The sequence below is a fragment of the Mesoplodon bidens genome (assembly GCF_964165515.1).
Source record: "Mesoplodon bidens genome assembly, chromosome: 7".
Classification (NCBI taxonomy): Eukaryota; Metazoa; Chordata; class Mammalia; order Artiodactyla; family Ziphiidae; genus Mesoplodon; species Mesoplodon bidens.
The window spans coordinates 46636362-46654315 of NC_138164.1; the positions used below are offsets into that span (position 1 = coordinate 46636362).

The 17954-nt window shown below is 39.4% G+C and overlaps 1 protein-coding gene across 5 annotated transcripts in view; it reads left to right on the forward strand.

The window, feature by feature from the left end:
* The window catches only part of SAAL1 (serum amyloid A like 1), a 34240-nt gene extending 17114 nt beyond the window's left edge, over positions 1-17126 (forward strand). The window contains exons 10-13 of one of the 5 annotated variants that reach the window (XM_081238521.1): positions 1670-1866; positions 3900-3992; positions 4676-4756; positions 10285-10622. In XM_081238521.1, coding sequence (XP_081094647.1) covers positions 1670-1866; positions 3900-3992; positions 4676-4756; positions 10285-10428 — 515 coding nt within the window. In that variant the 3' untranslated portion in view covers positions 10429-10622. Of the gene's footprint in view, positions 1-1669; positions 1867-3899; positions 3993-4675; positions 7811-10284; positions 10623-10643 lie in introns of those variants that run through there. The other 4 variants (XM_081238519.1, XM_081238520.1, XM_081238522.1 and 1 more) reach the window with 4 other exon arrangements.
* Positions 17127-17954: the final 828 nt, after the last annotated feature.

Consider the following 17954-nt stretch of genomic DNA (forward strand, 5'->3'; position numbering starts at 1 on the left):
AGAAGGTGACATTGAGTACAAACCTGAGGGAAGTAATGGAGTGAGTCATGTGAATACTTGGGGAGAAAAGCATTCCAGACGAGAGAACGACGAGTGTAAAACTGAATTAGAAGTGTGCCTGGTATATTTGAGGAAGAGCAGTGAAGCCCTGTATGGCTGGGGCGGTTTCAGCCTGGGTAAGAGGAATGGAACCTGGGGCCAGAGAGGCAACAGGGGCTAGAGTGTAGAGGGCCTGGTTTTGCCTTTTACTTGGAATGAGTTAGGGAGCTGTGGAGGGTTTTAAGCAGAGGATGGACAGACAGGAGCCAACTTTTAATAGGCTCTCTTTGGCAGACATGTTGATGAGAAATGCAGGGGGAGGGCAAGGGTACAAAAGGGAGACTAGTTAGGAGGCTGCTGTGACCTTGAGGCAAGAGATGGTATAACTTGGATTAAGGTGGTAACAGGGGCGGTGGTGGGGAAAAATAATCAGATTCTGATCACTTTTAAGTAGTGCCAACAGGATTTGCTGACTGATAGGATGAGGAGGGTGAGAAAAGTCAAGCTATGTCTGGCATTTTTGTCCAGAAGAGTTGCCATTTACTAAGATCGGAAAGAGTGGTGTTTTAAACATGATAAGTTTGAGATGTCTACTCAATGTTCAGCTGGAGCTGTTGAGCTTACAGTCTTGAGTCTGGAGCTGAGGAGAGAGGCCTGAGCTAGACTATACATGTTGGAGTTGTCAGTTGTTATGCTGATTACTTCTTCCGTAACCTTAGTTATTTCTATTGATTTGACTTGATGTGGAAAGAGAGGAAAATTAATATTTTTTACTGCCAATATTTTGTCCTTTTCTTTTCATCATTTGTAGTTCTTAATGAATGTTGTTGGTATGTTATTTGGTATATAGACATTCATTATAGATTGCCCACAATGCTTTTTTTTTTTTTTTGGCTTAAATCCTTTTATATCAGATACAAAGGTCACATCCCTGTTTTCCTTTTGTTTGCATTTGCCCCAATACCTTTGTCTATCTTACTCTTTTCAACCTTTCTAAATACTTTGTTTTAGGTGTTTTGATTTCTTTTTAATAGATGAGTTAAACTCATTTAAATGTAGTAATAGTTATGTTTAATCTGAATGCTGTTGTATTACATTTTTCATTACGTATATTTATATTGAAATACTTCAATATATAATTTATTTGCTTTGTTTTTGTGCGTATTTCTGGCATTTAGTAAGGGTTGTATTTTGGGTCTAGTGGTTACCTTTATAACTGGCTCAAAATGTAATTATAACTGCCCCTCCCCCATTTTTTTAATCCTTAATATCTGATAACTTAAAACATGCATCTCAGTGTTGACTATTCCTTATCAATTTTCCCTGGTACTTTCAAATTTAAGTCTTGGGGGATGAGGGGCTGTTCCAGAATTATATTTTCAGATATCTATTCTTTTTCATCATTTTGGGTTTCTTCTTCAACCTGTGTTATTTATTTGCTTATTTGAGAGTATAAAAATGTAAGCCTCTTGAAGTCTGAGACCTTGATGATCTTGTTTACCACCATATCTGCAGTACCTAAAATACAGTGTCTAGCAATAGTAGGTGTTCAGTACATGTGCAGGAATGAATGAATGAATGTAACCAAATTTAACTGGCTAATGCCATGCCTCTTGATTTGTTTGTACAGTAGATCTTCCTCTGATTGACAGCCTGATTCGTGTCTTACAAAATATGAAACATTGTCAAAAGAAACCAGAGAACTCAGCAGAGTCTAACACAGGAGAAACTAAAAAGTCTGATTTAACCCAGGATGACTTCCACTTGAAAATCTTGAAGGATGTTTCATGTGAATTTCTTTCCAATATTTTCCGAGTTTTAACAAAGGTAGGAAAGAAGTATTAATGCTTTCTTCAGTAAAAGAAAGTATGGATTGCTTACTGCTCCAAATTTTATTATTAGTGTTTTTATTTTTTAATTTTACATAAATTTGGGAAAATAGAGGAAGAAAAAACTTATCATAAGTTCATACTCTTAAACTAACAGCTGATGTAGTTTGGTATATTTATGTGTTTTTCACATACTTATCACCAGTATATACAATTTTTGGAGGCTGCTCTTTTCATGTAACATTACAAGCACTTTTCCTGACTCCTGATCAATACACTGAAAGATTTTTCACTGAGAGCCAGTTTGTTTAATACCCAATTTGCCAAAAAATCAATTTTCAAAATTTACTGTAAACTTGTTATAAGGAGTATTCTTCCTGATTATGTGCAGGATTATTAACATATTGTTTCTTTGAGCATATTCTTTCTATCCATATATTTTAGGAAAATATATTTATGAATATAACTATGAAGAATGTATTCATATTCATTGACTTTTTTAGGAAGAATATTCCTTAAAACAAGCTTCAATTATTCTGGTGATTTGTATTTTTGATGAATTATCTTGCTTCCCTTCTCCAGATTTGGGATTATTACCTTAGCATAGGTTTTCAGAAGTCAGATTGCTGGTTTCAACATGATAAATGTGAAGCTGACTGAGGCATAAATGGCTACATATTGCCAAAATGCTTTTGACATGTGAAAATGTTGGTTTTACTTGATCCTTATTATTGTGTATTATAATTTTTATATCAAGTAAAATTCAACAGGTGATAAATTGTGCCTTTTTTAAAAATTTAATTTTTTTAATGTTTTATTTATTTTATTTATTTATTTTTGGCTGTGTTGGGTCTTCGTTGCTGCGTGTGGGCTTTCTCTAGCTTCAGCAAGTGGGGGCTACTCTACGTTGAGGTGCGCGGGCTTCTCATTGCCGTGGCTTTTCTTGTTGCGGAGCACGGACTCTAGGCATGTGGGCTTCAGTAGTTGTGGCACGCGGGCTCAGTAGTTGCTCACGGGTTCTAGAGTACAGGTTTAGTAGTTGTGGCACACGGGCTTCGTTGCTCCACGGCATGTGGGATCTTCCTGGACCAGGGCTTGAACCCGTGTCCCCTGCATTGGCAGGTGGATTCTAAGCCACTGTGCCACCAGGGAAGCCCCAAATTGTGCCTTGTTTTGATTTGTATTTTATTATTAGTGAGATTGAATATCTTTCCATATATTTATATATTATTTGTGTTTCCTGCTTTATAAACTTACCCATTTTGGCTGTTTATATGAATTCCTTGGGTAATTCTGTATCTATATCTTTTGCATATTCGTTGCAAGTATTTTTCCTATTGCTTGTTGTTGCTTTTGTTGTTTTGGAGGGAGGGATGTAGATGTTTCTTAATATTTATGTGGTAGGAATATAGGTGGAAAGTGGGCTGAGAATAAACTGGAGGTATGTCTTGAAAATTCTGATATGCCACTTAATGGAATTTGGACTTAATCTTGAGGAAACTGAGGAGCTACTAGAGATTTTTTTTAAGCATCAAGTGATGTGATCTGTTTAGAAAGATTACTCCAAAAGCAATGGAGAGAGAGGATTAGAGCGAGTTGAGGCTAGAAGTCAGGAGACCAACCAACAGGCTCTTGTGCCTGGTAATCTTCAAGAATAATCTGAAAAATAATGAAAGCTTAGACAGTGGAAGAGTGGATGGAGAGGAGGAGTGGGATGAGAGAGATTTAGTAGAGTAGAATTAAACACTCAGGGGGAGCGGCTAGCAGCAGAGGAGGAAGAAGTCTTGGCTGTACCCCACATTTTTGGTTTGTGCAGCAGGCTGGGTGGCTGGTGGTGCCTTCACCAAAATAAGGGCTGCAGTGGAGCACATGTTGGGGTTACACAAGGAGGAATGATGTTGGGTTTAGTTTGGGACATTTGAAATGCATGTAGGATCAGTAGGGAATTGTAAATACTGGTTTGTATTTACTCACCAGATATAGCTTTAGAAATTTTCCTTTTTTGACATCAGATCTTCTTGTTTGTTTTAGGAGACTGTAGCTCAGGGACTAAAGGAGGGGCAGTTAAGCAAACAGAAGTGTTCCTGTGCATTTGAAAACCTTCTTCCTCTCTATAACCCTGTGGTGAGTATGAGTAAATGTACAGGTGGCTGAGTTTCAGGGGATTACTGAGTAAAATGTTTTAAGTGAGCACTTGATCTTTGAGGCCTTTGTCAAAAAAGATAGTGCATATAATGCGCATGACTTAATGCCTTTGTCAGATAGATGACTGTTGGATAATTCATGGCACTAGCCTGAGTAACAGCTTAAATTTTAAGAGAAAGGAATCAACACTGAATTTATAGTACCCCTTTCTGTTATAGCATATATATTAACCAAAAGTAAGATTCTTAGGTAGATACAGTCAGTAGGTTTTTATGGTCCTTCAAATTACATTGCATTTGCTACCATTAGAGGCAATTTCAAAATAACTTTTTTTAGGACAATGAAGTATGGAATGTGGGAGTGAGGGGGTGGGTCAGCAAGGAGGATGATAATACAACTCGGGTAATGGACCCTCAAGGGGAATCAGTAGGAGGATAAATACTAGTTTAAAAGAAAACAAATGGAAAGGGCTAGTCATTTCCTTGAGGTTTCAGAGGACCATCCAGGAAGTACTATTATTGTCATCTGACAAGCTGTCAACATATCTTTTCCATTGGACTGTTTACAAAACATAGGTAGAGCATTTTTACAGACAATAGTCAGTATCTTAAAACATCTTTTCCTCTACTTATGTTTATTTGGTTCTTTTGTTTGACTCACAGGTAGAAGACTTCCTCAAAATCCTACATGAAGTTGATAAGACCCTTGCTGGTAACCTGGAGGAAAGCTTCCCAAGTTTGAAGGTTCAGACTTAAAAACTCTTGGAATTCCTCTGCTGAAGAAATGAACTCTATTTTCCTTGCTGACAGTTGAAATTGACAAACAGGAAATATTAGACCATAATTGTTTGGTATTATACTCATGCCCTTCTCCTCCAGCCTTATCTCATTTTTGTTTGGCATTGGAATCTAGTTTCACTACCATCAAACATCAACTCCCCCCCCCTTCTTTTTTGTATTGGTTGTGCAGTGTTTTGTCTTCTTCAGGTAAAGAAGACAAAATACAAGCTTATCACTGAGGTTCTTTTTTGAATATCTGAGGGGTTGGTGAAGATTTTCTTTGTAACCCTTAATTTGATTTTTACTCAGGATTTTGTATACATATCCACTACAAGTACATTCACCTGCAGTAGTAGAAAACCCTACTATAGTAGTAGCTTAATCTGATAACTTGTATTTTTTGTTTTGTTTTGTTTTGTTTTTTGCGGTACGCAGGCCTCTCACTGTTGCGGCCTCTCCTGTTGTGGAGCACAGGCTCCAGACGCGCAGGCTCAGCGGCCGTGGCCCACGGACCCAGCCGCTATGCGGCATGTGGGATCCTCCCAGACCAGGGCACAAACCCCTGTCCCCTGCATCGGCAGGCGGACTCTCAACCACTGCACCACCAGGGAAGCCCCAACTTGTATGTATTTTATGCAATAAGAAGTCCAGAGGTGGGCAGTCCAGCCCTGATAAGGTGGCTCAGGGACCCTGACTCCTTTCACCTCTATGTGTTTGCCAGGTAGACCTTTGTGTTCATTTTTATTGTCTTGTGATTAAGGGGACTATAATATCTCTGGTCCTTTCTTCCATATTCAGGGAGGAAAAGGGAGAAAGAGGCAAAGGGGCTTTCTTCTAGCAAGTCTTTACCTTTTTATTTGGAAAGGACAGCCCTCCCTGGCCAGAACCATGTCGCATAGTCATTCCTAACTAGAGGTATTTGAAATCAAGTACTTTTTTCTTTCTAGCCTCTACAGGAGAGAAAGACAAGAGAGAAGGGAGATATGAATGGCTTTTGAGCGTACCCAATCCATGGTGTTTGCCACAATATGCAAACCTGTCTATCCATTTTACTTGTATTGGCTCCATGCTAGGTTGTTAGTAACAATTAAAAGCAATTACTAGTTTAGCTTTGTTATAGTTCAGTTTTTTTCCAATGTTTTATGTATGAAGATGGAAATGCTAACATTATGATAAAAGCACGTTAGCAAAATTCTTTATCTTCAGAGAAGATAGAATAACAGTGGTTTAATTTCAGAAAGTGATTTGCTTGAGTGAATTCAGAGTTTTTAAATTAAGATTGAGGGAGTTTCATAACTTCTTATTGTTTATAAACTGTGCTATACGTGATTCCCCTCTCATACTTTATCATTCTTTATAGTGCTTCTTAATGAAATATATTCAGAGAATCAACCAGCTACACTTACAGGAAGCACCCAGTTTGCATTATTTCAGTTACTGAAAGTGGACTTTTAATAGATTTTCAGAAAATATCAGTTATGAATGAAAAAGCCAGCTCTTTAAACGTCTCTTCTGGTATAGCCTCTTTTCAGTTTATTGCAGAAACTTTTAGGCTTTAAAGCATTGGTCTTGCCTCACATTTTGTATTCTTTCCTTGAGTGACTTTTGCTGATAAAACACAGGGGTGTCCTGTGTTATTTATAAGAGATAAATCAATTTAATTTCCAGTTTGGGGATAGTTTTATTGTTGAAAGTATCCCTGCTGAAAAGAATTGAACTATAAAATTAAAATCGTACCGATTAAACTCTAATTGGTAGGTTTACTTTACGTGTATTTGTATGTCTTTGGTGATGACCTTATCCACAGGTTGATTGTGACTTTAATGTGAGCTTTCAAAGGCACCGATGAAATCACTCCTACCTGCTAGCCAGTGCTAAAAATTCCACTCTTGTTATCTCTTGAAGCTTAAAGTTAAGATGCAAATAACTCCATAAGAGTAACACTCCGAGTTATTGTCATGTTTACCTCAGTGCATAAATTCACATTCTGTTTTTCTGAGAGCACATTTTAAAAGGGGGGGGCACAAGGATCTTGAGTTTCTGAGCAAGAGTGCCTCGCAGAGTGGGTAAGTTACAGAGGGAGAAAAAGGATACATCATGGGGAGGCTAGGGATGTCCAGGTTATTTTCTACTTCCCATTTCTGTCTTGAACCTGCCTTATTTACTTGTTACTTCTTGCTATTGTAACGTTATGAGGTGGTACATATTTTCATAGTACTTTGATATGTTTGAAAACTTCCTAAATCTATGAATTATAATAAATAGTTTTTTTTAAAAAATGAGCAGTGTTAAAATTTTTTTAATGCTACATGGTTTGAAGAATTTACCAAAAAATTTTAGTGCTTGCATTAGTTACAGTGATATTTTAAAATGGTGCTTTCTCCAGAAGCATAAATATGAAATTTGGAATTTTATGTACAAATGAAATTGAAACTCATTCTCCCCCATACTTTTTTGCAGAGGAGGGAAGAAATTACAAGAGGAACTTCAGTGAGCATTTGTTAAATGTGTCATTCTATTTCTAATTAAATTTGAGTTTGAATTTTGAGGTATTTAAACCACTTAAGACAGACACAGAAGATATGTTTTCTCTCTGCCTTTTTTTTTAATTCCCTGCAATTAATGGAATATAGCTAAATTGTTCTCTTGGCTGATCCAACTTTCAAGATCAAAAGACTTTTTCCACTCTCTCTCCAACATTTCTCTTGCCTTGTTTTGAATTAGTTGCCCTGAATAACTTTGGCATGTAAGTGGAAAAAAGTTTAAAACCATCTCTCTTGTATACTTCTTAAATGAAGCATATGTAGAAACCAACCATAGACATTAAGAAGCAACCTGTGTTTAGGGTTCAGAAAATCTTAAGTGCATGAACTGTTGAACAACGTTTTCTATGCTGCAGGACTGGTCTATAGTGATGCTGGTTCTGACAGTTAACTTGTGAATTTGAATAAATTGAAGAAAAGGAATATTGGGGTTATAGATTATCTTGCCTGTTTTAAATAGTATTTTTTAAAAAGCTCATCAGGGCTTCCCTGGTGGCGCAGTGGTTGGGAGTCCGCCTGCCGATGCAGGGGACGCGGGTTCGTGCCCCGGTCCGGGAAGATCCCACATGCCGCGGAGTGTCTGGGCCCGTGAGCCATGGCCGCTGGGCCTGCGCGTCCGGAGCCTGTGCTCCGCAGCGGGAGAGGCCACAGAAGTGAGAGGCCCGCATACCGCAAAAAAAAAAAAAAAATAAAAAAAAAAAAAAAAAAAAAAAAAAAGCTCATCAATATCCCTTTTTAGAAAAAAATAGATCTATATTAATTTAGAACTCATCTCTGTATTCTCCTTGAGAATATGTTGTCGTTTTACCACTTTGCAACTACGCTTCTCTGCTCCTGGCAAAAGTTTTAAGAAGGAAAAAATAGGTAAACACCCCTCTTGAATTAGTCCATATCAGTATTTTTCTTTTTATTGCCAGGATGAGATTTCATCTGAGAACCATTATTAAAAGTTATATATTTGTAGTGAAGTGGTATGATGTCTTGAATTTTCTTCAAAGTAGTCTGGGATGAGGGGAAGGAAGTGGGTTAAGGGAGGAGATGAAACAGGATTGGCCATGAATTGGAATTGCTGAAGCTGGGTTATGATGGCATGGGGATCCGTTATACTATTCTCTCTATGTTTGTATATGTTTGAGGTTTCCTATTTAATGTTTTTTAAAAGCAAGTAGATCATACACATAATTTTAAACATGAATTTAATTACAAGTGATGCTTGTTTCTTTTATGTCTAAATAAAACACACTATTGTATTGCCATTAAATACTATTGAATTCAGCACAGTTGAAACCAACACAAATACTTGATAGAAAAGATTATCATCAGTATATAACCAATTATGTAAAAATTATTATCGTCACTGTTTTAACTGACTTGACAGTGAGACTTTTTTTAAAGTGAGTGAGGTTTTTTTTTAAATTAATTAATTTATTTATTTTTGGCTGTGTTGGGTCTTCGTTTCTGTGCGAGGGCTTTCTCTAGTTGCGGCGAGCGGGGGCCATTCTTCATCGCGGTGCGCGGGCCTCTCACTGTCGTGGCCTCTCTTGTTGCGGAGCACAGGCTCCAGACACGCAGGCTCAGTAGTTGTGGCTCGTGGGCTCTAGAGCACAGGCTCAGTAGTTGTGGTGCATGGGCCCAGTTGCTCCGCGGCATGTGGGATCCTCCCAGACCAGGGCTCGAACCCGTGTCCCCTGCACCGGCAGGCAGACTGTCAACCACTGCGCCACCAGGGAGGCCCCGACAATGAGACTTTTATCATGAAGAATGTGAGTGACTATTAACCAATTAGGAACTGAGGTCATATATGTTTTATTACCACAGTGGGGTACTTTTACTAACAAAAGTTCTTTTAAAAAAATATTTATTTATTTATTTATTATGGCTGTGTTGGGTCTTCGTTACTGTGCACGGGCTCTCTCCAGTCTAGCCCCCTCTTTGTGTTGAGTGAGGGCTACTTTTCGTTGCAGTGCAAGGTACTCTCATTATGGTGGCTTCTCTCATTGTGGCTCACGGGCTCTAGAGTGCAGGCTCAGTAGTTGTGGTGCACGGGCTTAGTTGCTCCATGGCATGTGGGATCTTCCCGGACCAGGGCTCGAACCTGTGTCCCCTCCATTGGCAGGCGGATTCTTAACCACTGTGCCACCAGGGAAGTCCCACTAACAAAAGTTCTTATTGGTGATCTTTAATGGTATATTTTGTGGGTAGAGGAGACTAAGAGAGAGAAGCAGAATCATAGAATTTTTGAGATGGACAGATTATTAGACACTCCCTATGTCAAGTGCTTATTCACTGGGCTAGTCAAGCCTACAAGAGACTGGGTCAGTGTAGTCCTGAGGGCCAGGCCAGACCTAAAGCAGCACCCCAAGATATCAGATTAAGACTAGAAGCAAGAGGAGACCTTGTGGTGGATGTTTCCAGCCTTCCATTCTACCTCATGTTTTTTGCCCGTCAGCCAGACTGCTCTGTATCTCTGTGTAGAATTCAAAGCCTGCATTGCTAAAATATTATGATGTACCTTAGGTTAATATGCATAAAATCAAACTTGCATAAATCAAATTTTGTGCAACTCAGGGAGCATCTATAATATAAAAGCTGAAGAGCCTCCATGGGTTTCTAGTTAGTTTTCAAAGCCGAAGATTTTATTAGGCTACTCCTAATATCATAATTATTGTGCCCATGTGACTGCCCTTTTTTAACAGCTGTGTTTTCCTTAGAAGTCTAGGCCTGCAAGATTTAACCTAATTTTGGGAATTCCCTGGACCACCTAATTTTGGGAATTCCCTGGTAGTCCAGTGGTCAGGACTTGGTGCTTTCACTGCTGTGGCCCTGATCCCTGGTCGGGGAAATAAGATCCCGTAATCCACACAGCGCGGCCAAAAAAAAGACTTAACATAATTTAGCAGCATCATGGAGTAGGCCATTCTCATTTTACTCTAATTTTCCATGCTTCAGGGCCCTGGCAAGAAACAAAGTTCTGGGAAGGGGCCATGCCACACTGAAACCAGACCTGAAAGGGAGAGGATCTGTACATCAGGTAGTTGTGGGTCACTGACCAGCCTGTGGATTGGCTATTTTGTGCTAAGTGTGCACTCCTAATACAGTCAACTAAAGTGGAAATTAAAATGAATGTGATACAAAGTTTGAGGATACAGAATGATGTAGTAGACACCAGGCCTACATGCTTGGTAGAAGTAGCCACCATTTATTGAGAGTTTACTGTGTGCCAAGCACTCTATAAAGATCTTTACATATATTTTCTTATTTAACTCTGAAACGATATCAAAAGGTAATTAATTGTTTCCATTTTACAGATAGGGAAATGAAGATTCAGAGTGACTAAGTAACTTGGCCAAAGTTATATAGACAGTAAGTAGTTGACCCAGGGTTTGAATCCAGGCTGCCTGACCCTAAAGCATTTTCTTTTAACCACTGTATTATACTTGCATCCTGTAGGTAGACACGGACCAGATCATGAAGGGTCATCATATGTATCCTGTGGGGTAGACATCTGGGATATCTGCTTATCCATGCCCCCTTCTCTGAAAATTGTCTCTGACCTACCTACATTTTTTCGTCCAGTTACAGCGTATGGTTGATTCCTGATCCAAGCTGGGCAAATCACACTGGTTCAGGAACACCGGACTCTAAAGATCATGTGACTTGCAAGGCTGAAGACCCTATTTCGGGGCAGCCAGTCCTGTTTATTGTCTACTGTGTACCAAGTATTGTTCTAAATACTAAGAAGACAGCAGCCAACTAAACAGACAGGATTTGCATACTGGAAATATTGTAGTGGACAAAGACAAGAATCTTGCCAAATGGAGCTTGCATTCTAGAGTTTTCTGCAGAGTAACAGGGGAAGAAGCTGGTCTGCATAGAACAGAGGAGGTCATGCAGCTTATACAGATTAGCTCATTGTTCTCAGTTCTTCACCTCTGTGTATCCATTCTCTTGCCATGGCTTCTTGGTGAATGGAGTATACTTCCCTGTCTTTTGATTTTGAGCTTGGCAAAGTTATTTTGCTTTGGCTAATGGAATGTTAATGAAGTTGATGTAAGCAGTGTCTCAGTATGCCAGTCTTTTTAGAGGCTGAATAGTATTCCACTGTATGTATATATGCTACATTTTCTTCATCTGTCAGTGGGCATTTAGGTTGCCTCCGTGTCTTGGCTTTGTGAAGAATGCTGCAATTAACATGAGAGTGAAGATACCTCTTTGAGGTCCTGATTTCAGTTCCTTTGGTTAGATTCCCAGAAGTGAGATTGCTGAAGCATAAGTAACTTAGCTAAGAGAATAGTTAATTCATCCCCCACCCCCCAACTCTTCTCCTAAAATAATGATTTTTTTCCATCTTTGTCAGGATAAGACTGATCTGGAGCACAGTAACCCTGATTGACTTGTCCCAATATTATTGAGATGTCACTTTCTGTTTGCAAACAGTGTAAGCTCTCCATTTGTGCAGCATTCTGTCTAGGTATGACTAGGTTTTAGTTTTAATTTTTTGAGGAACCTCCATACTGTTTTCCACAGTGGCTGCACCAATTTACGTTCTCACCAACAGTGTACAGGGGTTCCTTTTTCTCCACAGCCTCACTAACCCTTATCTTTTCTTACTAACACTTGTATATGTATAATAGCCACCCTAACTAGTGTGAAGTGATATCTCATTTTGGTTTTGATTTGCATTTCCCTGATGATTAATGATGTTGAGTACCTTTTCATATTCCTGTCGGCCATTTGTACGTCTTCTTTGGAGAAATGTCTATTCAATTCCTTTGTCAAATTTTTAATCAGGTTATTTGTGGGGTTTTTTTGCTAGTGAGTTGCAGGATTTCCCTATTTGAATATTAATTCTTTCTCAGATATATGGTTGGGAAATATTTTTTTCCCATTCTGTAGGTTGCCTTTTCATTTTGTTGATTGTTTCCTTTGCTGTGCAGAAGATTTTTAGTTTGACGTAGTCCCACTTGACCATTTTTGCCTGTGCTCTTGGTGTCATATCTAAGAAATGATTGCTAAGACCACTGTCAGGAAGCTTTCCTCCATGTTTTCTTCTCAGAGTTTTTACAGTCTAGGTTTTACATTTCTGTTTTTATCCATTTTGAGTTAATTTTTGTGTATGATGTAAGAGAAAGTTTCATTTTCATTCTTATACACATGGATATCCAGTTTTCCCCAATACCACTTACTGAAGAGACTATCCTTCCCCCACAGTATATTCTTGACACCTTTGTCAAAGACTGGTTGTATGTGTTTGGGTTTATTTCTGGGCTCTCTATTTCTGTTCCATTGGTCTATATGTCTGTTTTTAAAACAATCTCACTTATAATACCATCAAAAAGAATAAAATACTTAGGAATAAACTTAACTAAGGAGGTGGAAGACTTGTACACTAAAAACTTATAAAACAGTGACAAAAGAAATTAAGGCAGACACAAATGGAAAGACATCCATGATCATGAATCGTAAGAATAATATTGTTAAATTGGCCATACTACCCAAAGTAATCTACAGATTCAGTGCAATCCCTATCAAAATCCCAAAGATCTTTTTTTACAGAAATAGAAAAAAAAATCCTAAAATTTGTATGGAACCATAAAAGACTCCAGCCAAAGCAATTTTGAGCAAAAAGAACAAAGCTGGAGGCATCGCACTTATGATTTCAAAATATATTACAAAGCTTTTTAGGTTTTCTTGAATGAGGTCTGAAAAGTCTCAAAAATCTGAAAATTCTACAACCACATTTATTTTTCACCAGAGATAAATTAAGTGAAATACACCATATTTGATACTTCATTGCAAATGTGATTTGTACCAGAACATCAAGTACAAATCATATCAACATCTCTAGCTGCAGTCTTACTGTATGCCTCTTGCTGCCTCTAAATACCTTTCCTGTGCAATGGTTGTAGATTAACTTTTAAACACCAGCTTCCTCTGTTCCACTGCTAAGGCTACAGCATATATTTATAAAAACATTTCTGCTCACTAGGACGCCTAGTTAATTACATACTGAGCTTGTATCAATACTGGGCTTGTTGACCTGCAGGCTGTTTAGAAGTTGGAGCCGTAGGAGACCATCTGCCAATCTCTGCCATTGGAAGTGCTTTTCTCTATTACTGTAATGAAATCACTAAAATCATTTCCTGTTTCCAGTCCTTGTTCAGATCTTCTATCTATTGTCAATAAGAGGATATTAAAATACTCAGGAAAGTCCACATGTCCTTTTCATCCTAGTCCACAATGTAGCAAGTGTCTTTGTGTTTTAGTATTGGAAATAATAAATAATGACGTCAAGTCTATTGTAATAAAAGAAAGCCTTATTAAACTCTAGCTGCTTTTCCTTTGACATCACGGGATCTGTTTATAATTACTTTTATGGGTTTTCCCCTTTACCATTCAGGGTTTATATGATTACATGAGAAACTGAAGCATTTTGGGGAACAGTCCCTTCATAGAACTGACAATTTCCTGCTCAGGCCCATTGTGCATGCAAACTCCAACAGCGAGATAGTGAGAAGAAAGGACAAGGAGGCTTTCTGTACTCTGGAGGAGTTTGACTTACTGAAGTATGGGCTTGCTTCCGCGAAGGAGTGTATGTTGAAAGCAAGGTGTGTGGGTTGGTGGGGAACTTATATTTATCATAGTCCACAGTTCAAGAGAGTGCATATAAAAGTCACTCATTCGATGTAGGATCATGTAATTTTGTTTTGAATGGCTCCTACTGACCCCATACCATTTGAGGAATTTGGCATCTTTGGAAATTAACTCTCCTAGGAACTGTATTTGGGAAGGCTGGTGGCATTTGTAAACCTATGAGTGTGCTTTTTTCACAATGCAACTGGTGTTACCCAGGAACAAGCAGTCACGTGGCCAGTCAGCAAGCACTTCTACTGGAGCAAACTTATGTCCTGTAACTTCTCCATCACAGAGAAGCCTGTATTCTGTCACCACTGGTAGGAAAAAAAAAAATCTTCTGATGTTGTGGACCCTGGAACAAAGTCCCCAAATTGAATTTTCTAATTTCTTTTTACGTTTGGACAAAGCAGGTACCTGTCCTGTGTGTCCTAAGTAACTTATAGAAGTTACTTTAATTTTTATGATTATAGTATTCAATATTTAAAGCAGCTTGGAGACTTCCTGCTCCAAATGCACCCCTTTGCTTGTTGCCCACGTCAAGTGATATCTGAATGGTCTTTAAAAATCCAAATTTCACATTTTTGGATGAGTCTTGAGTGATCTGAAAATCTTAGTAGACTTTTCTCTTTCTTTTCTATTTGGACATGTTTTAATGTGGTTTGGCAATTTCTTTAGGGCAATTGCTGGAAAACACACAGTTTTCCAGAACAACTCACAAAGCACTCAAGGATTATTTTATCTTTTTAGGAAGTTGCCACAGGTTGTGCCCTGATCACTTACAGCCCAAAGGAAACCAGGAGGATCATGCTGCAGAAGCCCTTTGGAGGAACGTGCCAGCTGCTCCGTAACCATGAGTTGGCTCTCCTTTGATGGAGAGATTAATAGTTTCCATAATCATATCATCCTGGTTGCTCTGTGCCCAGAGTTTACTCAGACTTGAAAGAAATGGAAATTAATTGAAAAGGAAAAAAAAAATTCTTCCTCTCTTGCCTCCCCTCCAAACCTCTCATCTGGAAAAGTGATGAGAAAGAGATTCAAGGGTTTGTAGCCAGTGGGAGCTGAGATATTTATTTTCTTTTGCAATTCTGGATATAAAGGACCAGAAGAAAGCAATTGGACGGTGGGGAGGAGGCAGGTATGGGAAGAGAGTCTAATGTTTAAAGGCCTAAATAATTCCAAACAGAGCAGAAACACTGGGCATTGGAAGCAGGATACACACAGAGGGTTGTCTGTGAAGCCATGAGCATCTGCTCCTGGAAATAAATTCAGAGGGAGCAGAAAGGGTTTTTTTTTTAGCTGCTGTGATTGTCATCAGATGAATTGGGTTGGTCTAGTGGTTTTTTAAAAATTTTTATTAATTTTATTTTTTGCTGTGTTGGGTCTTTGTTGCTGTGTGTGGGCTTTTCTCTGGTTGCGGTGAGTGGGGGCTGCTCATTGCGGTGGCTTCTCTTGTTGCAGAGCATGGGCTCTAGGCGTCCGGCCTCTGTAGTTGTGGCACGTGGGCTCAGTAGTTGTGGCTCACAGGCTCTAGAGCGCAGGCTCAGTAGTTTTGGCGCACGGGCTTAGTTGCTCCGCGGCATGTGGGATCTTCCCAGACCAGGGCTCGAACCCATGTCCCCTGCATTGGCAGGCGGATTCTTAACCACTGTGCCACCTGGGAAGCCCTGGTCTAGTGATTTTTGTCTGTCTACTTCTACCACAGAGGAGCTGCCATGAGTTTATTTGCCACATCCTGAGTTTGGGAAATACTTATCTTTGGTTAAAATCTATTTCTTCTCTGGCTCTGAAATTTGAGCTCAATTCTTTTTAGCCTGTACCATCACTCTGGACCAGTTCTGTCACCCTACATGCTCATGTTGATTTCTGTTAACATTGCTGTTGAGCCTTGAAGTATTTTAGTGGCAGAGGATTTTGTCTTCTGTGAGAGAAAATGGATGTTCATAAAACACAGGTCTCTTGTCACATCTTTAATCAGGGATAGACGTCCAGTATATGATCAGTAAGTGCTTTGTTGGAGTTTACTGAACCAGTAAGAGAGAAACTGGATTGTGGATGAACACTTCTCATTCATTCGTGCCCTGTTATGTTGTAATGTGTTGAACTTGCCATGTGTTAAGTAAGCACTGTGCTCAGTGGGACTAAAAAGTTGACAATTCAAGACAGGAGGAAAACAGAGCTAGTTAATAGACGTTTATTCCATTAGTTTCCAAAAGTCAGAGTCCGTGTCACTTCTCCTGAAATGATATACTTTCACTTCTCCAAGTTACATGCTAGTCAGAGATTTGGGACTGTCTTGAGACTTACATAACTATAAGAGGTGTATAGGTCCCTTTGTGGGTAGATATCTCCTTGCAGTTAAATGCAGGCCCAACAGCAAGCTCCCTTTCACTGTTGCCCATCCTCCATGACAATTAAGGACATCAGATAAATGCTTGCCCCCACTCTTCTTATGGGATCTTGTAAGGAAAGCACCTCCAGCCGAGGGCTTGGCTACATCCCACCTGCAGAGGGAGGCTCTGAGAGCAAGTGGAGATGCCAACAGGCCTGCTGTAGCAGAACATGGTGATGCCACAGCAGAGGCTGGAGGGAGGGGAGGCCCTGGTCCAGGAGGCTGGAGGAATGATGTGTATGTCGGAGACTCAAGAAGGGTTTGTTGCCATTGGGAGCTGAGATGAGGCCTAGTCACTCAGGGAGCACTATGGAGCCTGACCCAAGCCCAAAGAGACAAAATCCTGAATTTACAGAAGCTGTAGGACACAACCTCAAATGATGGTGAAGCACAAGCACTCCGGAAGCTAAGAGGTCAGAGTTGGAAAGAACATAATCTTCACATCCACCATGAGGTCTCAGCTACACCCCTCCTCTCCACACCTGGACAGCATCTTAGGAGGCAGCTTGTGAGACACCCAGCCTTAAAAATTTTCTTTTTTAGTGAAAGATTGCACAGTCTTGAAGGGCCTATTTAAATTATTGGACCAGAGTGAATTTAAACGGAATTGGATCTTTGGTTTTTTAATTTTCCTGCTAATAACAGATGGGGATCCAGAGAAATATCAGATTTGTTATGGTAACAAAATGAAGTTGTTACTTTTTCTCTCCACATCTGAGTAACAATGTGAGTTGAATTTTTTTTAAGGTCAAATATAATTTTAGTGGGCTTCCCTGGTGGCGCAGTGGTTAAGAGTCCGCCTGCCGATGCAGGGGACACGGGTTCGTGCCCCGGTCTGGGAGGATCCCACATGCCGCAGAGCAGCTGGGCCCGTGGGCCATGGCGCTGAGCCTGCGCGTCCGGAGCCTGTGCTCCGCAAGGGGAGAGGCCACAACAGTGAGAGGCCTGCCTACTGCAAAAAAAAAAAAAATATATATATATATATATGTATAATTTTAGTTAAACCTGAATTTATTATAAGATACCTTCTTTTTTTGAATTTTATTTTTTTATACAGCAGCTTCTTATTAGTTATCTATTTTATACAGATTAGTGTGTATATGTCAATCCTAATCTCCCAATTCATCCCGCAGTGTGAGTTGAATTTTGAGACCCTGTAACATGGGGAAAGAGTCAGAGGAGATGAAGTTGCCAAAGTTTTAGCAGATAAGTGAGAATCCTTACAGATTCCTTTTGGAATTACTATAGTCAGATATACTCAGTATTTCTCCACATAGATTCATTTCCAAGAAAACAAAGAGGAGGACAATAGATGAAAAAGATATTTCATTACATTTCAGGAGGCTTGCTGGCTGACATCTTTTGTATCTAGAATCCATAGGGACCACCTAATATGTATGGCGGAGCCATGAAGGATCTTTATCTTGGGGTTAAAACCAGTGTTCCTTTAAAAGCTGACACATCTAAAGGAAAAGAAAAACTGGAGAATTCCAGATCTAGTGTACAACCAGTCTCCTCTGTGAAACAGGAGAGACTGCCTAAGTAGTGTTCATTGATACATTCAGCAAGCATTTAGTGATCGCCAGCTACATGT